This window comes from Carassius gibelio, chromosome A10 (genome assembly GCF_023724105.1).
Source record: "Carassius gibelio isolate Cgi1373 ecotype wild population from Czech Republic chromosome A10, carGib1.2-hapl.c, whole genome shotgun sequence".
NCBI lineage: Eukaryota > Metazoa > Chordata > Actinopteri > Cypriniformes > Cyprinidae > Carassius > Carassius gibelio.
This window is the reverse complement of record NC_068380.1, coordinates 2,036,076-2,056,867: the sequence shown is the minus strand read 5'-3', so window position 1 is coordinate 2,056,867 and position 20,792 is coordinate 2,036,076. Positions and strand designations below refer to the sequence as shown.

At 34.5% G+C, this 20,792-nt stretch overlaps 1 protein-coding gene across 1 annotated transcript; it reads left to right on the top strand.

Moving 5' to 3' along the window:
- Positions 1-1,762: 1,762 nt before the first annotated feature.
- On the top strand, positions 1,763-19,844 carry LOC128020797 (dual specificity protein phosphatase 26-like). Its single transcript, XM_052607517.1, has 4 exons — positions 1,763-2,073; positions 16,189-16,401; positions 16,681-16,892; positions 17,551-19,844. Exons 2-4 carry the CDS (start codon positions 16,223-16,225, stop codon positions 17,751-17,753), a joined length of 594 nt encoding a protein of 197 aa, XP_052463477.1. The 5' UTR covers positions 1,763-2,073; positions 16,189-16,222; the 3' UTR covers positions 17,754-19,844.
- Positions 19,845-20,792: the final 948 nt, after the last annotated feature.

Genomic DNA, 20,792 nt, shown 5'->3' with positions numbered 1-20,792 from the left:
ACATTATGTATTTTAACTGTTATTATTAACCAATCATTATTGCCTCATAATTTTTTATATAATGCATTTTAAGCCAGTTTAAAGGCTATTGATGGCTTAAGTCTGTTTTTATAGCAACAACAACAAAAATATAACAGTATATTAATACTTTGTAAATTATTTTAGTTTGGGGATTGCAAATCATTTGAATCAGTTCGGGAGTTCGTAGCGGGATCGCGAATCATTTGAGTCAGTTATGGGGATCGCGAATCATTTGAGTCAGTTCGGGAGTTCGGAGCGGGATCGCGAATCATTTGAGTCAGTTATGGGGATGTCGAATCATTTGAGTCAGTTATGGGGATCGCGAATCATTTGAGTCCGTTTGGGAGTTCGGAGCGGGATCGCGAATCATTTGAGTCAGTTATGGGGATCGCGAATCATTTGAATCAGTTCGGGAGTTCGTAGCGGGATCGCGAATCATTTGAGTCAGTTATGGGGATCGCGAATCAGTTTGGGAGTTCAAAGCGGGTTCGCGAATCATTTGAGTCAGTTTGGGGATTGCGAATCATTTGAATCAGTTCGGGAGTTCGTAGCGGGTTCGCGAATCATTTTGTTTGCACATATTGTTTAAAATTGGCTAATAAATTGAACAATCGTGCCAATACACACACACATATATATATATATATATATATTAACTGACTCATCGCACGGACCTTTGGTGGATTCCTGCTTGTGCCTTAAATTATACGCTTTAACTTCGCGCACGAGCAAATCGATTTCTTCGGTTCAGCTTTTCCACCAACAAATTCCGCCATGTAAATAGCGATCCGCCATGGCGCGAGCGCATCTCGCTCTTAAAGGGAATTGGAGATGACACTCTGGTTGGTGTATTGAACGTTACTCCCATTACTAATTAAGAGAATAGAGATAACCCATTCCAAAAATGCGCCCCGGCGCACGGACCGTTTTTTCCATCGTTAAAATAGCAAAAGTGAACTTGGACACGCCCTGAGTTCACCTGCGCCGTGCGCTTTACACTTTGCGTTTAGATCGTTAAAATAGGGCCCTATGTTTTTAAAGCAGAAAAAACTAATGGTGTAAATTACGGTTAGGTCTACAATAAATAAAACATAAATAATGTACAAGTTTAGTTTTGTTTTGTTACTAGTGAAGTTAGTTTTCATTAAAAATCCAGTTACTCTCAAGGCTACTCTCAACATTACAAAAGAAAAAAACCAACAACAAAAGCAATTTACATTATACAATTTCCATATATATGGGTCCTTAGATGTGGACTGAAGATTTCCCACCTTTCCTCTTCTTCTTATTTAAATGTTTAAAACATTTAATATTTTAGTTGCACTATTTTTGTTTTCTATTGTACTTAATGATGGTAATTATTAGTTAGCAAATGGTATTTCTATGCCGGATGCATTTTAGTCATTTTTCTGATAGTGACTCGTCATCTGAATGTAAACTCAGGCGCATATGCACATGTACGCGCACTGTATTCGTTGCTTTCGCATGCCAATACATTCCTCTACAAACGATTATCAAATAGTAATTTGTATGCATATGTTTCATTTGCGCCTTATTCAGCTTACATGAGTGTTTAATGGAATCCAATATTCAACCCCCTGTAAACATTACATTAAAAATATACATCCCACGACGGTGATGATTTCAAAGTTTTAGTTTTTGATTGAAATATTGTCGCATGCATATTTACAAATGCCCTCATCGAACATTCTGGCAGTATTCTGTTGTGTGCAACATCTGCATGATTGTGTGCAGGTGCATCACCAGAGGGCGCGTGCACTGGACACTGTACTGACCCATTACAATAATACGGACGGATGTTTGTATTCTGTACCACTGAACTCGTAGAGACAGTAGCCTATAGATAGACTATAGATCTTGTAGTTAGTATCACCGTAATGTTTTCGTCTGAATGCAGCGCTGCTGCCGCGCGCTAATCACATACATCTGTGAGTGTGTTCCTCAAGCAGACCGAGAGCTTCTGCAATACAAGAGAAAGAAAGGGAAACCAAAGGACTCCACAAAGGATTTGTGCAAAATACAGACCATAAGGTAAGATGCATACGAAGCTTGATTTGAATTCCTCACAGACGTTTATTGTTTAGCGGCGATATTTCGAGTATCATGATGCGTTCATCATTTTACACAGAAGGAAAATACATCTGCATTTGAGATACTTATTTTCAAAGATCTCAAACACGTGTGGAATGATCTTTTCACATTGCAGCTGCTGCCATTTTGTTTGTTTTTTCCCTCCTAGGGCTCCACTCGATCGCTGTAAGCAGATGCGACTTAATTAGGTGGTTAGGACTAGAAGGGATGCATCTGCGGCTACACATCAATAAAGCGACATTTTTGTCACGCTGAACAACAATAATTACTGTATTTTCTTTATTGTAAGGGGTAGGTTCACGGTTGGGGTAGGTGTAGTAGACATTAATAAAACACAATCTAATAGGTAGGGATTTTAATTTACTGTTTACTTCCGACTGTAGCTGCATCCCTTTTAGCCACAAGCCCATTAGGTACTGCGGTCAAGCCAGCCGCGCTTTGAAAATACACGGTCAAGCCAGCCGCACTTTTTTTTCCTTTGCGCGTGTAATCATGCACTTACGGTACGGGTGCTGAGAGCAGTCAAAATGCATGTAAAGAAGCTGTCGTACACACGTTTCCTTTATACTTTCGCTTATTTTAACTCATTATTGTATATAAACGTTTGTGTTGTACATAAATCATTTTAAATCGTTTATTAGAGATTATAAATTACAATATTAATGATTTTCAGTGTGTGTGTATATATATATATATGTGTGTGTGTATATATATATATATATATATATATATATATATATATATATATATATACACACACATATATTTATATATATATATATATATATATATATATATGTATATACATATATACACACATATATTTATATATATATATATATATATATATATATATATATATATATATATATATATGTATACACACATATATTTATATATATATATATACACACATATATTTATATATATATATTTATATATATATATATATATATATATATATATATATATATATATATATATATATATATTTAATGCATTCTACCAATTGCACTGTCCCAGTTTCCTACACAAAGAAGTATTCCTTTATATGTTAGCTCATTCTTTCATATCATATCCATTCAGAATGACCCTGACTATCACTGTATTCATTTTCAAAGCATTTTAATGTATAGTTGTGGAGAAAGCTAAAAGCAAAATCACCCCAAATAAAAAATGCATCCGAGAAATTGCAGTGTGTCCCATTTTTCAACATTCATAAAAAAGGTTGCTTTATAGGTTAGCTCATTCTTTCAAATCATATGTATTCAGAATGATCCTGACTACCACTGTATTAATATTCAAGGCATTTTACTGTATAGTTTTGGAGAAAACCAAAAGCAAATTCACCCAAAACATCAAAATCCATTGTTGCACTTAAACTTTTTCCCATTTTCCAAAATTCATATAAAGTGTTCCTTTATAGGTTAGCTCATTCTTTTAATGTATATGTATTCAGAGTGACCCAGACTACCACTGTATTAATTATCAAGGCATTTTACTGTATAGTTTTGGAGAAAACTAAAAGCAAATTCACCCAAAACATCAAAATCCATTGTTGCACTTACACTTTTTCCCATTTTCCAAAATTCATATAAAGTGTTCCTTTATAGGTTAGCTCATTCTTTTAATGTATATGTATTCAGAGTGACCCAGACTACCACTGTATTAATTATCAAGGCATTTTACTGTATAGTTTTTTTAGAAAACTAAAAGCAAATTCACCCAAAACATCAAAGTCCATTGTTGCACTTACACTTTTTCCCATTTTCAAAAATTCATATAAAGTGTTCCTTTATAGGTTAGCTCATTCTTTTAATGTATATGTATTCAGAGTGACCCAGACTACCACTGTATTAATTATCAAGGGATTTTACTGTATAGTTTTGGAGAAAACTAAATGCAAATTCCCGCAAAACATCAATCTCCATTGTTGCACTTAAACTTTTTCCCATTTTCAAAAAGTCATATAAAGTGTTCCTTTATAGGTTAGCTCATTCTTTTAATGTATATGTATTCAGAGTGACCCAGACTACCACTGTATTAATTATCAAGCCATTTTACTGTATAGTTTTGGAGAAAACTAAAAGCAAATTCACCCAAAACATCAAAATCCATTGTTGCACTTAGACTTTTTCCCATTTTCCAAAATTCATAAAAGGGGTTCCTTTATAGGTTAGCTCATTCTTTCAAGTCATATGTATTCAGAGTGACCCCTACTATCACTGTATTAATATTCAAGGCATTTTACTGTATAGTTTTGGAGAAAACTAAAAGCAAATTCCCGCAAAACATCAATCTCCATTGTTGCACTTAAACTTATTCCCATTTTCAAAAATTCATATAAAGTGTTCCTTTATAGGTTAGCTCATTCTTTTAATGTATATGTATTCAGAGTGACCCAGACTACCACTGTATTAATTATCAAGGGATTCTACTGTATAGTTTTGGAGAAAACTAAAAGCAAATTCACCCAAAACATCAAAATCCATTGTTGCACTTAGACTTTTTCCCATTTTCCAAAATTCATAAAAGGTGTTCCTTTATAGGTTAGCTCATTCTTTCAAGTCATATGTATTCAGAGTGACCCCTACTTTCACTGTATTAATATTCAAGGCATTTTACTGTATAGTTTTGGAGAAAACTAAAAGCAAATTCACCTAAAACATCAAAATCCATTGTTGCACTTAGACTTTTTCCCATTTTCAAAAATTCATATAAAGTGTTCCTTTATAGGTTAGCTCATTCTTTTAATGTATATGTATTCAGAGTGACCCAGACTACCACTGTATTAATTATCAAGGGATTTTACTGTATAGTTTTGGAGAAAACTAAAAGCAAATTCACCCAAAACATCAAAATCCATTGTTGCACTTATACTTTTTCCCAATTTCAAAAATTCATATAAAGTGTTCCTTTATAGGTTAGCTCATTCTTTCAAGTCATATGTATTCAGAGTGACCCCTACTTTCACTGTATTAATATTCAAGGCATTTTACTGTATAGTTTTGGAGAAAACTAAAAGCAAATTCCCGCAAAACATCAATCTCCATTGTTGCACTTAAACTTTTTCCCATTTTCAAAAATTCATATAAAGTGTTCCTTTATAGGTTAGCTCATTCTTTCAAGTCATATATATTTAGAGTGACCCCTACTATCACTGTATTAATATTCAAGGCATTTTACTGTATAGTTTTGGAGAAAACTAAAAGCAAATTCACCCAAAACATCAAACTCCTATTGTTGCACTTAAACTTTTTCCCATTTTCCAAAATTCATAAAAGGTGTTCCTATATAGGTTAGCTCATTCTTTCAAGTCATATGTATTCAGAATGACCCGTACTATCACTGTATTCATTTTCAAGGCATTTTACTGTATAGTTTTGGAGAAAACTAAACGCAAATTCACCCAAAACATCAAACTCCATTGTAGCACTTATACTTTTTCCCAATTTCCAAAATTCATATAAAGTGTTCCTTTATAGGTTAGCTCATTCTTTTAATGTATATGTATTCAGAGTGACCCAGACTACCACTGTATTAATTATCAAGGCATTTTACTGTATAGTTTTGGAGAAAACTAAAAGCAAATTCACCCAAAACATCAAAGTCCATTGTAGCACTTATACTTTTTCCCATTTTCAAAAATTCATATAAAGTGTTCCTTTATAGGTTAGCTCATTCTTTTAATGTATATGTATTCAGAGTGACCCAGACTACCACTGTATTAATTATCAAGGGATTTTACTGTATAGTTTTGGAGAAAACTAAAAGCAAATTCACCCAAAACATCAAAATCCATTGTTGCACACACTTTTTCCCATATTCCAAAATTCATAAAAGGTGTTCCTATATAGGTTAGCTCATTCTTTCAAGTCATATGTATTCAGAGTGACCCATACTATCACTGGATTCATTTTCAAAGCAGAAGCAGAGTCCTGGAGAAGACCTAGGACACGCTGGAGGGACTATGTCTCCCGGCTGACCTGGAAGTGTGACGGTTGGGTTTAGGATAAACACACGGAGAGGGCAGGATCCAATAGCAAGGTATGGGTTTTATTAACAGAAGGGTAAATACAAAATAAACAGTCTTGATAGACAAACAAACCAAAAGAGGGAACCGGATGAAACGGGAAACTCGGAGGAACGAGAAGGTAGGTGAAGTCTCGGGAGACGAGAACATAGACACATAGGATAAGGACTCCATACAGACAACAGAGAAAGACAGCTCTATATAGGGAGACTAATGACAAAGGATTGTCAGCACCTGTGCGATTTAATTGGAGTGCAATTACTGTGACGACACGACCAGACTAGCGGAATTAAAGTGCCTATGGTGAAGTGCCTAAGGAGAAGTGAGCTCACTAGGGGACACCCAGGAAAACAGAGTCTGACAGCGTGACAGGAAGAAGTGGCTTGGGAGAGGGAAGTCTGGGCGTCTCTGCTTAGACTGTTGCCCCCGCGACCCGGCCCCGTATAAGTGGAAGATGATGGATGGATGGATTTACATTTAGTCATTTTGTAGACGCTTTTATCCAAAGCGACTCACAATTTCGGGATACATAAAGTGATTCTTCTTAGAGGCAAACAGACACAGGAAGTGCTTGTAATACCAAGTTTTAGACATTGTTCAAATAAGTAAAAGCTAGAAAAAGAAGGAATAAATAGAGTTGTTGTTTTTTTTCGATGAAGCCAAGTAGTTTTGAAAGAGATGAGCTTTCAGCTGTCGCTTGAAAATTGTCAGGGATTCAGCATTCCTGATAGGGGTGGGATGATCATATTTTTTTTATTTTGACTGTATGGTTTTGAATAAGATTAATGGCAAAATCACTTAAAAAAAAAGTTAATTCTACCAGTTGCACCATTACCAATTTTCAAACACCCATAAGGTGGAAATAGGAAATACCCTCCTGATACACTCAACCTCTTCTTACATTTTAATTATTAGTGTCACATTTAATTAAGTTCAAATCTTAATTTTAACCATAGAAAATGATTAGGTTAATTACCTCTGAGAAGTCCTTATTTGTGTCCATGGTTTATAATTTTTAGTTAAATTTCTTATGTCTTTGCTTTTATAGCCCTGAGGTTGTTGTATTGTTAATGGTGATTATGCTTGAAAAGCAATTATTTGTTTTGCTTTGTTTGTTTCCCATAATCATAAGTCTGTTGAATAGGTTTGCATAGCTGCAATTTCTTGTTTCTCCTTACATGTAACTGATCGATTATAATTGTATTAAAACGGATTTTAGAATGATCAATCTCAATTAAAATCCATTGATACAACAAGATACAACAAGATTACACATGGTAAGCTAGGTGACAACACAAATTTTTTAATTTTTAATTTTACTAATCTTTATTTTATCATATTCTTTGTACTTTTATAAACATTATGCATTTTATATAAATACATGATATTTATATATATTATACATTTATTTGTGGGTTTTTTCTTCTTCTTTTTTTGCCTTTCTTGTTTTAGAAAACAACTTTGTGCATCTTAAGGAATAATAGCACTTTGGGCATACTGTTGTATATCCCATCAGACTGCACAACAGTGCCTAGTGTGGCTTCAACACCTGTGAACAATTATTGACTGTCTTCTGCACACTGATGCGTACACCTTAAATCATCTTCTCATATTAGGTTTTTGTTTCACTGCATAAAAAATTACATATTTGCATTTGTATCTGTGAAATGTCATAATATAGGTTAAATAATCCCTATCACATCTTATTTCGGTTTTTCAGTCTTGATGAAACTCTTGTTTAAGTTCCATTAGGTTGAATTGCAGCCGTGGCTGTCGTGCTGTTTTGTGTTAATTTTATTATTAAAGCTTATTTTGAATGTCCGCTGGTTCCCGCCTCCTTCCCAAGATTCAGAAGCTTTTATAGTGTTACACTGGTGCCGAAACCTGGGAGGAAGGAGGGACGCGCTGCTGAAGATAACTTGTCGCTGTGGTGAGTCTGCGGTGCCATCGAGCAGGGCGAGGCAGTGTGCCGCCGTGGACGCTTGAGGGAGCGGAGGAGATGGCACCGTTCGCCAGGGGCCGGAGCCTGCTGCCATCCCCCGGAAAGGGGATGAGCAGAGAACGGGGACTCCTCCCGGCTGCCCAAAACTGGGAGAGCCGTCGTCATCCACTGGGCGGCGGAGGAGTGTCGTGCATTTTGTTGTTTTCGATGATTTTGCTTTTAGTTTTCTCAAGAACTATACAGTAAAATGCCTTATAAATGAATACAGCGATAGTTATGGTCACTCTGAATACATATGACTTGAAAGAATGAGCTAACCTATAAAGGAACACCTTTTTATGAATGTTGTAATAAGGGAATAAATGCAAGTGCAACAACTGAGTTTGATGTTTTTGGTGAATTTGCTTTTAGTCTTTTCAAACATTATACAGTAAAAAAACTTGACAATGAATATATTGATAGTCAGGGTCACTCTGAATACATGTCCACTGAAAGAATGAGCTAACCTATAAAGGAAACCTTTTTATGAGTGTTGGAAAATGGGACACAGTGCAATTGCTAGGATGCATTTAGTTTTTTGGGGGGAATTTGATTTTAGTTTTCTCAAAAAATATACAGTAAAATGCCTTGAATATTAATACAGCGATAGTCAGGGTCACTCTGAATACATGTCCACTGAAGAAATGAGCTAACCTATAAAGCATACCTTTTTATGAGTGTTGGAAAATGGGACAAACTACAATTGCTAGGATGCATTTTTTTAGGGTGAATTTGCTTTTAGTTTCTCAAAAACTATACAGTGAAATGCCTTGATAATTAATACAGTAATAGTAGGGGTCACTCTGAATACATATGCATTAAAAGAATGAGCTAACCTATAAAGGAACACTTTATATGAATTTTGGAAAATTGGATAAACTGCAATTGCTAGGATGCATTTTGTTGTTTTGGGTGAATTTGCTTTTAGTTTTCTCCAAAATTATACAGTAAAATGGCTTGAAAATTAATACAGTGATAGTCGGGGTCACTCTGAATACATATGACTTGAAAGAATGAGCTAACCTATAAAGGAAACCTTTTTATGAGTGTTGGAAAATGGGACACAGTGCAATTGCTAGGATGCATTTAGTTTTTTGGGGGGAATTTGATTTTAGTTTTCTCAAAAAATATACAGTAAAATGCCTTGAATATTAATACAGCGATAGTCAGGGTCACTCTGAATACATGTCCACTGAAGAAATGAGCTAACCTATAAAGCAAACCTTTTTATGAGTGTTGGAAAATGGGACAAACTACAATTGCTAGGATGCATTTTTTTTAGGGTGAATTTGCTTTTAGTTTCTCAAAAACTATATAGTGAAATGCCTTGAATATTAATACAGTGATAGTAGGGGTCACTCTGAATACATATACATTAAAAGAATGAGCTAACCTATAAAGGAACACTTTATATGAATTTTGGAAAATGGGAAAAAGTGTAAGTGCAACAATGGATTTTGATGTTTTGGGTGAATTTGCTTTTAGTTTTCTCCAAAACTATACAGTAAAATGCCTTGAAAATGAATACAGTGATAGTACGGGTCACTCTGAATACATATGACTTGAAAGAATGAGCTAACCTATAAAGGAACATCTTTTATGAATTTTGGAAAATGGGAAAAAGTGTAAGTGCAACAATGGATTTTGATGTTTTGGGTGAATTTGCTTTTAGTTTTCTCCACAACTATACAGTAAAATGCCTTGAAAATGAATACAGTGATAGTACGGGTCACTCTGAATACATATGACTTGAAAGAATGAGCTAACCTATATAGGAACACCTTTTATAAATTTTGGAAAATGGGAAAAAGTGTAAGTGCAACAATGGATTTTGATGTTTTGGGTGAATTTGCTTTTAGTTTTCTCCAAAACTATACAGTAAAATGCCTTGATAATTAATACAGTGGTAGTCTGGGTCACTCTGAATACATATACATTAAAAGAATGAGCTAACCTATAAAGGAACACTTTATATGAATTTTTGAAAATGGGAATAAGTTTAAGTGCAACAATGGAGATTGATGTTTTGGGTGAATTTGCTTTTAGTTTTCTCCAAAACTATACAGTAAAATCCCTTGATAATTAATACAGAGGTAGTCTGGGTCACTCTGAATACATATACATTAAAAGAATGAGCTAACCTATAAAGGAACACTTTATATGAATTTTTGAAAATGGGAAAAAGTTTAAGTGCAACAATGGAGATTGATGTTTTGCGGGAATTTGCTTTTAGTTTTCTCCAAAACTATACAGTAAAATGCCTTGAATATTAATACAGTGATAGTAGGGGTCACTCTGAATACATATGACTTGAAAGAATCAGCTAACCTATAAAGGAACACCTTTTATGAATTTTGGAAAATGGGAAAAAGTATAAGTGCAACAATGGAGATTGATGTTTTGGGTGAATTTGCTTTTAGTTTTCTCCAAAACTATACAGTAAAATCCCTTGATAATTAATACAGAGGTAGTCTGGGTCACTCTGAATACATATACATTAAAGGAATGAGCTAACCTATAAAGGAACACTTTATATGAATTTTTGAAAATGGGAATAAGTTTAAGTGCAACAATGGAGATTGATGTTTTGCGGGAATTTGCTTTTAGTTTTCTCCAAAACTATACAGTAAAATGCCTTGAATATTAATACAGTGATAGTAGGGGTCACTCTGAATACATATGACTTGAAAGAATGAGCTAACCTATAAAGGAACCCCTTTTATGAATTTTGGAAAATGGGAAAAAGTCTAAGTGCAACAATGGATTTTGATGTTTTGGGTGAATTTGCTTTTAGTTTTCTCCAAAACTATACAGTAAAATGCCTTGATAATTAATACAGTGGTAGTCTGGGTCACTCTGAATACATATACATTAAAAGAATGAGCTAACCTATAAAGGAACACTTTATATGAATTTTTGAAAATGGGAAAAAGTTTAAGTGCAACAATGGAGATTGATGTTTTGCGGGAATTTGCTTTTAGTTTTCTCCAAAACTATACAGTAAAATGCCTTGAATATTAATACAGTGAAAGTAGGGGTCACTCTGAATACATATGACTTGAAAGAATTAGCTAACCTATAAAGGAACACCTTTTATGAATTTTGGAAAATGGGAAAAAGTGTAAGTGCAACAATGGACTTTGATGTTTTGGGTGAATTTGCTTTTAGTTTTCTAAAAAAACTATACAGTAAAATGCCTTGATAATTAATACAGTGGTAGTCTGGGTCACTCTGAATACATATACATTAAAAGAATGAGCTAACCTATAAAGGAACACTTTATATGAATTTTGGAAAATGGGAAAAAGTGTAAGTGCAACAATGGATTTTGATGTTTTGGGTGAATTTGCTTTTAGTTTTCTCCAAAACTATACAGTAAAATGCCTTGATAATTAATACAGTGGTAGTCTGGGTCACTCTGAATACATATACATTAAAAGAATGAGCTAACCTATAAAGGAACACTTTATATGAATTTTGGAAAATGGGAAAAAGTTTAAGTGCAACAATGGATTTTGATGTTTTGGGTGAATTTGCTTTTGGTTTTCTCCAAAACTATACAGTAAAATGCCTTGAATATTAATACAGTGGTAGTCAGGATCACTCTGAATACATATGATTTGAAAGAATGAGCTAACCTATAAAGCAACCTTTTTTATGAATGTTGAAAAATGGGACACACTGCAATTTCTCGGATGCATTTTTTATTTGGGGTGATTTTGCTTTTAGCTTTCTCCACAACTATACATTAAAATGCTTTGAAAATGAATACAGTGATAGTCAGGGTCATTCTGAATGCATATGATATGAAAGAATGAGCTAACATATAAAGGAACACTTCTTTGTGTAGGAAACGGGGACAGTGCAATTGGTAGAATGCATTAAATATATATATATATATATATATATATATATATATATATATATATATATATATATATATAAAAATATATATATATAAATATATGTGTGTATATATATATATATATATATATATATATATATATATATATATAAATATATATATATATATATATATATATATATATATATATATATATATAAATATATGTGTGTGTATATATATATATATATATACACACACATATATATATATATATATATATATACACACACACTGAAAATCATTAATATTGTAATTTATAATCTCTAATAAACGATTTAAAATGATTTATGTACAACACAAACGTTTATATACAATCATGAGTTAAAATAAGCGAAAGTATAAAGGAAACGTGTGTACGACAGCTTCTTTACATGCATTTTGACTGCTCTCAGCACCCGTACCGTAAGTGCATGATTACACGCGCAAAGGAAAAAAAAGTGCGGCTGGCTTGACCGTGTATTTTCAAAGCGCGGCTGGCTTGACCGCAGTCCATTAGGTCCACATAGGTCAAGTCAAGCTCCATCAGTTCGACCTATTTGGTTCTGAAGTGAGCTTTGGTTCTTGAGATTTGCTGCTTGCAGTCGGAAGAGGTGTTGTGGTGTGCTATATTAGATGAAGTGGATTAGATGCAATATTTGTCCTGAAATAGATGTTCAGGCCTTTACATGAAGCTGCAGGAACACTTTTCATTAAGAACTTGATGTACTACTACTTAATACAATGCATGCACGTACAATAATAAAAGTTTGATGTTGTAGATGACGTCGGCATTGTCTCTAGTCAGGCAATCATGCATATGCACTCCTTCAGGTCATATCGGTTTGCCCAGCGCAGTGCAAGTCGAACACACCTAACCATCTCTCATTTATGTTTTAAAATGTGTGGAAAGTGAATCAGGCTGTCGAGGCAGGGCTCTAATGACCATAACTATCACACAAACCTATACACATCATTAGATTTAAAGAGAAGTGTAATCTGGCCCATTTCTAAGCTGTTCGTTTTCATAGTTAGGACAGCAAAATGTCCCTCCAAAGTGGTTTTAAATACATGTTTTACTGTAAGGTTATAAATGTGGCTTCCTTGGACCTTGCTTGCAGTTCATTCTGAAGCTGCACAACGGAGAGACGGTTTAGTTGCTAAGAACAATGAAAGGGACACGACCCTATATACAACAAGTGATGGAGGGATGAAAGAGGAAAGGGACACGACCCTACATATGACACGTGAAGGAATGATGGGTCAGATGCTGAATGAAAACAGGACTCTTCGTAAAATGAGTGATGGAGGGATGAAAGTGAAAAGAGATATGAAAGGGTGCAAGAGGAAAAAGACTCAACCCTACCAATGACGGAGGAATGGAGGAGCAAAGAGACGTAACCCAACATAAGACATTTGATGGCAGAATGGAAGAGGAAAGGGATCTGGATGCTGTGCTGGAACTCTTTAATGAAGCTTCTGAAACAGAGGACAATACAGAGTTCGACCCAGACTACCACTCTACTGATGGAGAAGAGTCAGAGGAAGAGTCAGAGGTCAGTGCTGAAACAGAGGCAGCTTATCAGTCCAAAAACGGAAAAATATTGTGGACTCCAGCATCTCTACCTCAGAAACAACAAGTGAGATTTCCAGCTCATCATATCAAAAGGACCCCTGGACCAACCAGGCTGGCATGTGTCAATGCTGAAGACATAAGATCAACATTTGAATTGTTTTTTCCAGATTTAGATTTAGAGGGGAAACGTGTATTTCGTGATACCTGGAAGGACTTGGACTGGACAGACATGCAGGCCTTTTTTGGTTTGTTGATTCTGACAGGTCATGAGTAGCTTATGGCACACAGAAGGCCAATTTTTCATGCTACCAAGTCATGTTTTTCACCTTATCTGACCTTAACAAGGAGCTGCTCCGAAGGAAAATGACCATGATCGGAACAGTCAGATCAAACAAACCTGAGCTTCCACCTGCGCTCCTGTCCATGAAGGACAGGGTCCGATTATCATCCATGTTCGCCTTCACTGATACACACACTCTTGTGTCCTACTGTCCCAGAAAAAATAAAAATGTGCTGTTGATGAGCACTTTTCACAGAGATGCCAAAGTAAGTGACAAAGATCACAAGAAGCCAGAGATAATCCTAGACTACAACCAGACTAAAGGCTGGATAAAACAAACAAACAAACAAACAGCCAAAAAAATTCAGGATGCAAAACAACGAAACGTGATTATTTAAATGGTGGTGATTCTTTTCTATATCCTCTGTATTTATTTTCTGAAACACATAAAGTGAATGAATTGTCAGTTGATAAGCTAAATCTTTGGTGTTATCGTGTACATATAATTTATTTCCAGCGTGTTGCCACTTACACGTCAAAGGAAGACGTCACATTGGCACATGGTGATGGTTTTCAACATGTTGGACGTCTCTGCCTTCAATTCATTTGTGCTGTGGATGGAAATAAATAATTAATGGAACAAAGGGAAGAAATATAGAAGGAGAGACTTTTTGGAAGAACTAGGGCGAGCTCTGGTGGCTCCTCATGAACAGACAAGGGAAAATTCCCCGTACTCCAGCTTCTCAGAATATGGTGATGGATGCTCAATAAAGTTCTTCACCAGTCAAAGACACTCATCTCGCACCAGTGACCCCAGGCAAGAGAAAAAGGTGTCAGATCTTTGACCGAAAGAAGGACATAAAAACCAGTTTGATGTGTAACATGCACATTTGCGGGTCACACGCTGTTCTGATTACTTCCTGCCAAGCATGCAGAAAGAAGGTTTAAATAAGGCCAAGTTACTGCTTCCATACTGTTTATTACATTTATTTATTACTTATTGTTTTTTTGTTTTCTTGTTTACCATTGCAAAAGGTGTAATCTGATTATTTCCCCTTGTCTTGTTGACTTTTTATTAGTTTACTGCATTAGAATTTCGAAATATTGATGTTTTAAATAAATGATAAGCTGCAGAATAATGAGTCCCCCGTCTTTTGATTGTATCACTCTTTGTAAGCCTAATGTGGCATCACTGCAAAAACAGACACTTCAAAACATGTGGATTTAAAGATGACAATCTTTGACAAATATTGGTTTCTCCAGGTAAGTATATTTAAGTATATATCCTAAATCATCACTTCTAAATAGAAATTAACTTTGATAGAGCATTGCATTACTGAGATAATATGTGGATCACTAAGACCACCTACTGGTTAAAATTATCATTTCATATCATTGTCATTACCGCAGATGTTCCAAAAAATATTATCAGATTTTTCAAAATGAAGCCTATGATTTTACTGCAGTTAAAGTAATACATTTGTACATTTTATCTGAAAATGAATGGTGTAATTTAGAAAGAAATTCTATATATATATATATATATATATATATATATATATATATATATATATATATATATATATATATATATATATATATATATATATATATATATATATATATATATAATTTACTCCTATTAAGTGAAGTTAATGTTACATTTCTTTAAAAATGATTTAATTAAAAAATATGATAATAAGTTATTTGGTCACACCTTATATTAGTCCATTTCTCTTCTATTAACAAACCATTAACTATGACTTTTGCCTCAATAAACCCCTAATTTGTTAATTATAGGCATGCTAATAAACAACTAGTTATTACGCTTTAACATTTGGCCTTATACTAAAGTGTTACAAATGATTTATTTTAAATAGATTCATTACATTTATCTTCTCACCCTGGTTTTTTTCATATGACATTTATTTTTCATAATTCAAAAGGATAAAAAAAGTAATGGTATAACAGTGTTGAACTTGAAGACTTAAAATAAGAGGCAAAACTATCAAAGAATGATTTGGAATAAATGTAAAAATGCTCAAAAAACACTAACCTTATGAGAAGTGTACTTTGTTTTAATTCATGGAAAATTACTTACATAAAAGTATTGTAATAATGTTAAATATATAAAATAGATTTTTTATTGGTTGTTGTTTTCTTGATAGTATAGGTAATTATTTTTTTACATTTATTTTAAAGTTTATTTGTTTAACCTGAAAAATGTTTCATTTTTTAAATTTGTATTTAAAAATGCTTTTAACGTTTAAAACTGTTACTTTTATTTTGTGCATATTTTCAGTGTTATTTTATAGCTCCACCGAAGGCCAGTACAGATGGCTTTCATGTCCAGACTGTCCCGGTCACGGAGTAATTCCAGATCTCCCAGCAGAAAGGACTCGGAGAAAGGCTCTCCTTCACTAACTGTGTCTGAACTTGAGCGTCTGCTGTACACGGGGAAAACTGCCTGTAATCATGCAGATGAAGTGTGGCCAAGACTCTACATAGGGGACCAGTGAGTAGCCCATGAATATCTGCAGCTTTGGCCATATACGGGATGTTGAACACAAGATTATGTTTTAGAGGCTTATACAAAATATTAGTATTGAATTTTTCAAACAAAAACTGATATAATGGATCATAAAATGCCTTGCTTTGTATAATGCATGCAACAAAGCATGACATAGCATACTAAATAGAAGTAAAAGAGTGAACCTTTCTCCTGTATAGATGAGCAAATTAGAAATTGCCAGTAAATGTTGAACTATGCACAAATTTTCACTTAAATTTGCAGAGAAATTGCCTCAAACCGTAAAGAACTTGTCAAGCTGGGGATCACACACATCCTCAACTGTGCTCAGAGCAAATGGAGAGGTGGTGCAGAGTGTTACACTGGCATGAACATCACGTATCACGGCATTGAGGCCCACGACTCGCCCTCATTCGACATGAGCGTCAACTTCTACCCAGCGGCCGAGTTCATTCACAGAGCGCTTAGTTCTGGAGGTCAGTTCAAAAGCGGCCTATTTCTATCAACCTGAAGTGTCCAGGTCTTATTCAGATCAAAAGCAGAACAGTTTTACAGCCTGGTGATGCCATAGAGTGCATTAGAGCCATGCCAGTGCAAAGTATTTTTTCCATTCATTTCTCCCATAAAGATTGTTTTTTTAAATCACTGTTGGGTTTGTTACAGCATTTTAAGTCATGAACCAAACCAATTAGCCATGAGGTGAATAACAACAAACTTTTATTTGAAGCAAAAAAAGTAAAAGAACTACAATCCCTTGAAGCATTGCAAATTACAGAAATTAAAAACTGCTGTGAAATATAAAAGAATGTCAAGTTTTTGAATGTATCAATACAAAACTATACATTTAAAGTTTACTGCAAAATATATATACCTATATAAATATTTAAACATTTTGATAGGGCAACAAGACTATGACTGTATGTGTGTGTGTGTGTGTGTGTGTGTGCATATGAATGTAGTCCAAAAATCCTCAAAGAACGCAATAATTTTTTTTAAATTTTAATAACCAATTAAATAATCAGTATACTTTGAACAAAAGTTGAAAACTTTACATGAATATTTGCTGTGTGCATTTTTGAATTTGACTTTTGTCATTCACGTGAATATTTTGACACGGTGACTTTTATTTTGTAGGAACGGTTCTTGTGCATTGTGCTGTCGGGCTGAGCAGATCTGCTACGTTGGTTCTGGCCTATCTCATGATTCGGCAGAACATGACTTTAGTGGAGGCCATCAAGACCGTGAAGGACCACCGCGGCGTCACGCCGAACCGCGGTTTCCTACGTCAGCTCAATGGTCTGGATGGCATACTCCGTGCCAGCCGCAATGTAACATAAAGCCACTCGTAGTATCTAAATTTCAACCATTTTGGCCCAGGCCTTTACCTAATGTGTTTGTATTGCAGTAAATGAGAGCAGAGTATCCTTACACACATTGAGTTTAATCCAGCTGTCCTTCTGCGCTCAGTAGAAATGCCTTATTACATCAGGACCTCTAGAAATGTGTGTAATGCCTTATTCACTGTTAAATGTTCACATCTGTTCATGTGTCTACCCACTGAAATGTTAATTACCATAGAGAATAACATGCATGCTTTCATTAAATTGAGAAGGAATGCTTAAGGGGGCTATCCACACTCAACATGTTTTTGCATTTAAAACGCAAGTTTAATTTTTTAAGTTTGACAAAAGCATCTGCTATCTTGAACAGATCTTAAAGGGATATTCATCCAAAATTTTTATTTACCCTAATATTTCCTTAAGGCATCCTAGATATATATGACTTTCTACTTTCGGACGGATCCAATCAGAGTTATATTAAAAAATGTCCAGGCTAATCCATGCTTTATAATGGCAGTCATTGGGTTGAATTTTTTAATAGTCCAAAAGAAATCCAATAAAGCACATCTATCCATCATAAAAAAGGTGTCCCACACGGCTCTGGGGGGTGAATACAGATCTCCTGGACCGAATTTATATGTTTTTGTAAGAAGAATATTCATATTTTAAACTTTATAAACAATAATCTCTAGCTTCTGCTAACTGTTGTATGTGCGTTGAATGGATGCACTTTATTTAACTTTTTTTGGACTATTGAAAAATATCTGATTGGATTCGTCTGAAGTCATTTACACATAGGATGGCTTGAAGGTGAGTAAATCTCAAAGTCATTTTCATTTTTGGGTGAGCTATCCCTATAAGCAAGAACCTGTTGCTATTGTTCATACTAAAGATTTGAAGACAACATGCAACCATAAGTATTCAGATTTGGCGAGATTTGAGCTTCCAGCATGAACGATGATGCAGAATTGCAGTTTTGTTATAAATTTGCATGTGTTGGATCACTTGAAAGCAGCGCAGTAGAATGCAAAACATGTTAGGAGCCATTCACACAGAATGGGTTTTTTCACATTTAGAAAGGGGGAGACGCAGTGTGGTGGAATATAGGAAAAAGCAAGGTTCATAGTTTTTTAAATGGATGAATTTAGCGCTGATATTTAGAATGCTATTACTACAAGAAAAACAATGGAAAAACGTGATTTCTGCCTGAACAATCCATTATCAACTCCCCAATCACTTAGAAAAATATAGAAAATATAGGTGGTTGCCATGAAATCATCATGGCAGCCACCTAGCAACACTTAAGAGTGAAACTGCCAACAGCACCCTAGCAACAACCCAGAACAACGTACCAAAAAATTGTACCATAATGACTGTCCAGAACACCCCGTGATGATCTATCGACATTTAAGTTGAAATTTGCCATCATTGTAGGTAATATAGCTGGTCACATTCATCACAGTGAATCAGATCATGTGATATGAGCTCTAGTGTACACAAGACTATATGCAAATTACAGTCAGTTTTGTTACACAATAACTTATTGATGTGTGCTTTGTATAAATACAAAAGAATATGTCATGTGAAGTATTCTAATTGTTTCAAATCATCCTAGTTGTCTCTTTTAACTAGTTTTGTTTGGTATTGTAATATAGAGTAGCTAAAGTGCAGCCTTACAAATCCAGCAAATCCTCAAGTGCAGTATATGAACCGACTGTAGCTGTATAAATTACAGTGTGCTAGTATTATTGTCATTTCTGTACAATTGTATTATTGGGGACAGCTGTTTATTGTATCCGTGATTGTGTTTGTCATCATAACACTTAACAAATATTCACTGCAAAAACTGGAGCTGAACTACTGCCTGGACTGCAGATCCCTTCCACTGCACGTGGATCTAAACTACACGCCAGTTTGTGTCTTAAGAACAAGTGTGGGTCGCTCAGAGATTAAACTTGTTTCGGACCAAATTTCTGAGTTATGGAGCATGCAGCCGGAGACAAAATGAGGTGTTCAACAGAATTCAAAAGCATTGTTAATTTATTAATAATGTACATGAAATCTAATAAACATTATTTCATCTTTCAAGTTGATTTTGTGCTTTATCTGGAAAGGGCTGTTTATGTATGGCTGTTTAAGGTATTTTTTCCTAGCAAAACAGATTTTATTTTTTCACAAAATATGAAAAAGCAAAAAAAGCCATTAGGCAACTGTTTTTATTTCTTTATTTTTGTGTGTTTTATTTTTTTTAATGTTATATTGAGAAGAATAAAATGCTTTGTGTATACTAGTTTACTTGATTAAAAAACACAAACACTGTTTGAAATTAAAAACTTCTTTATGATGAGTTTGTTTCTTAAAAACTCACAGTTTTTCCCTTCACAAGACATTAACTGATGGACAGGAGTGGTGTGGATTATTTGTGAAATATCCTGATGTTTTTATCAGCTGCTTTGCAGAGGATCCACTTGTGAGCAAGTGATTTAATGCTACATTTCTCCAAACCTATTCTGATGGAAAAATAAACTCATTTACATCTTGGTTGACTTGAAGCTGGGCACATTTTCAGCAACTTTTAATTTTTGGGTGAACTATTGCTTTAAAACCCTTGATATAGCTCCAGCCATGTGGTCATGTCATTCAAAAGGTAGAGCATGTTGAATTACATTTTTTTTTCATTTTGAAAAAAGTATTCACATTTAAATTGACTAACTTACTGTTAGTCAATTTAGTAGAGAATTTTGAAGCCTTGTTGAATGTTGCACTGCAGTGTCATTTAACCTTTGTTAAAGTCTTGTTTGTCAGAGAGCAGAGCTGAAAGTTGACAGAGAAACACTGAATGTTTAGGTCTGTTTGCTTCTGAATGAAGGAGGTTGGTGAGGACTATAGGAATCAATAGTTTGTTATTTAAAAATGTTAAAAGAAACTACTAATGCACTACATAGATATTTTCAATAACCTAATTAATTAATTTTAGTAATTATGTAGTTAAAAAGCAATAAAATAAAATGGGGGGAAAATCTACTGTCATGTTTG

Excerpts from the sequence above, each read along its gene's own strand:
- LOC128020797 (XM_052607517.1), top strand. The coding sequence starts at position 16,223 with ATGGCTTTCATGTCCAGACTGTCCCGGTCACGGAGTAATTCCAGATCT. Across the intron at positions 16,402-16,680 it reads AGACTCTACATAGGGGACCA|AGAAATTGCCTCAAACCGTA; the intron begins GTGAGTAGCCCA and ends TTAAATTTGCAG. Across the intron at positions 16,893-17,550 it reads CAGAGCGCTTAGTTCTGGAG|GAACGGTTCTTGTGCATTGT; the intron begins GTCAGTTCAAAA and ends TTTATTTTGTAG.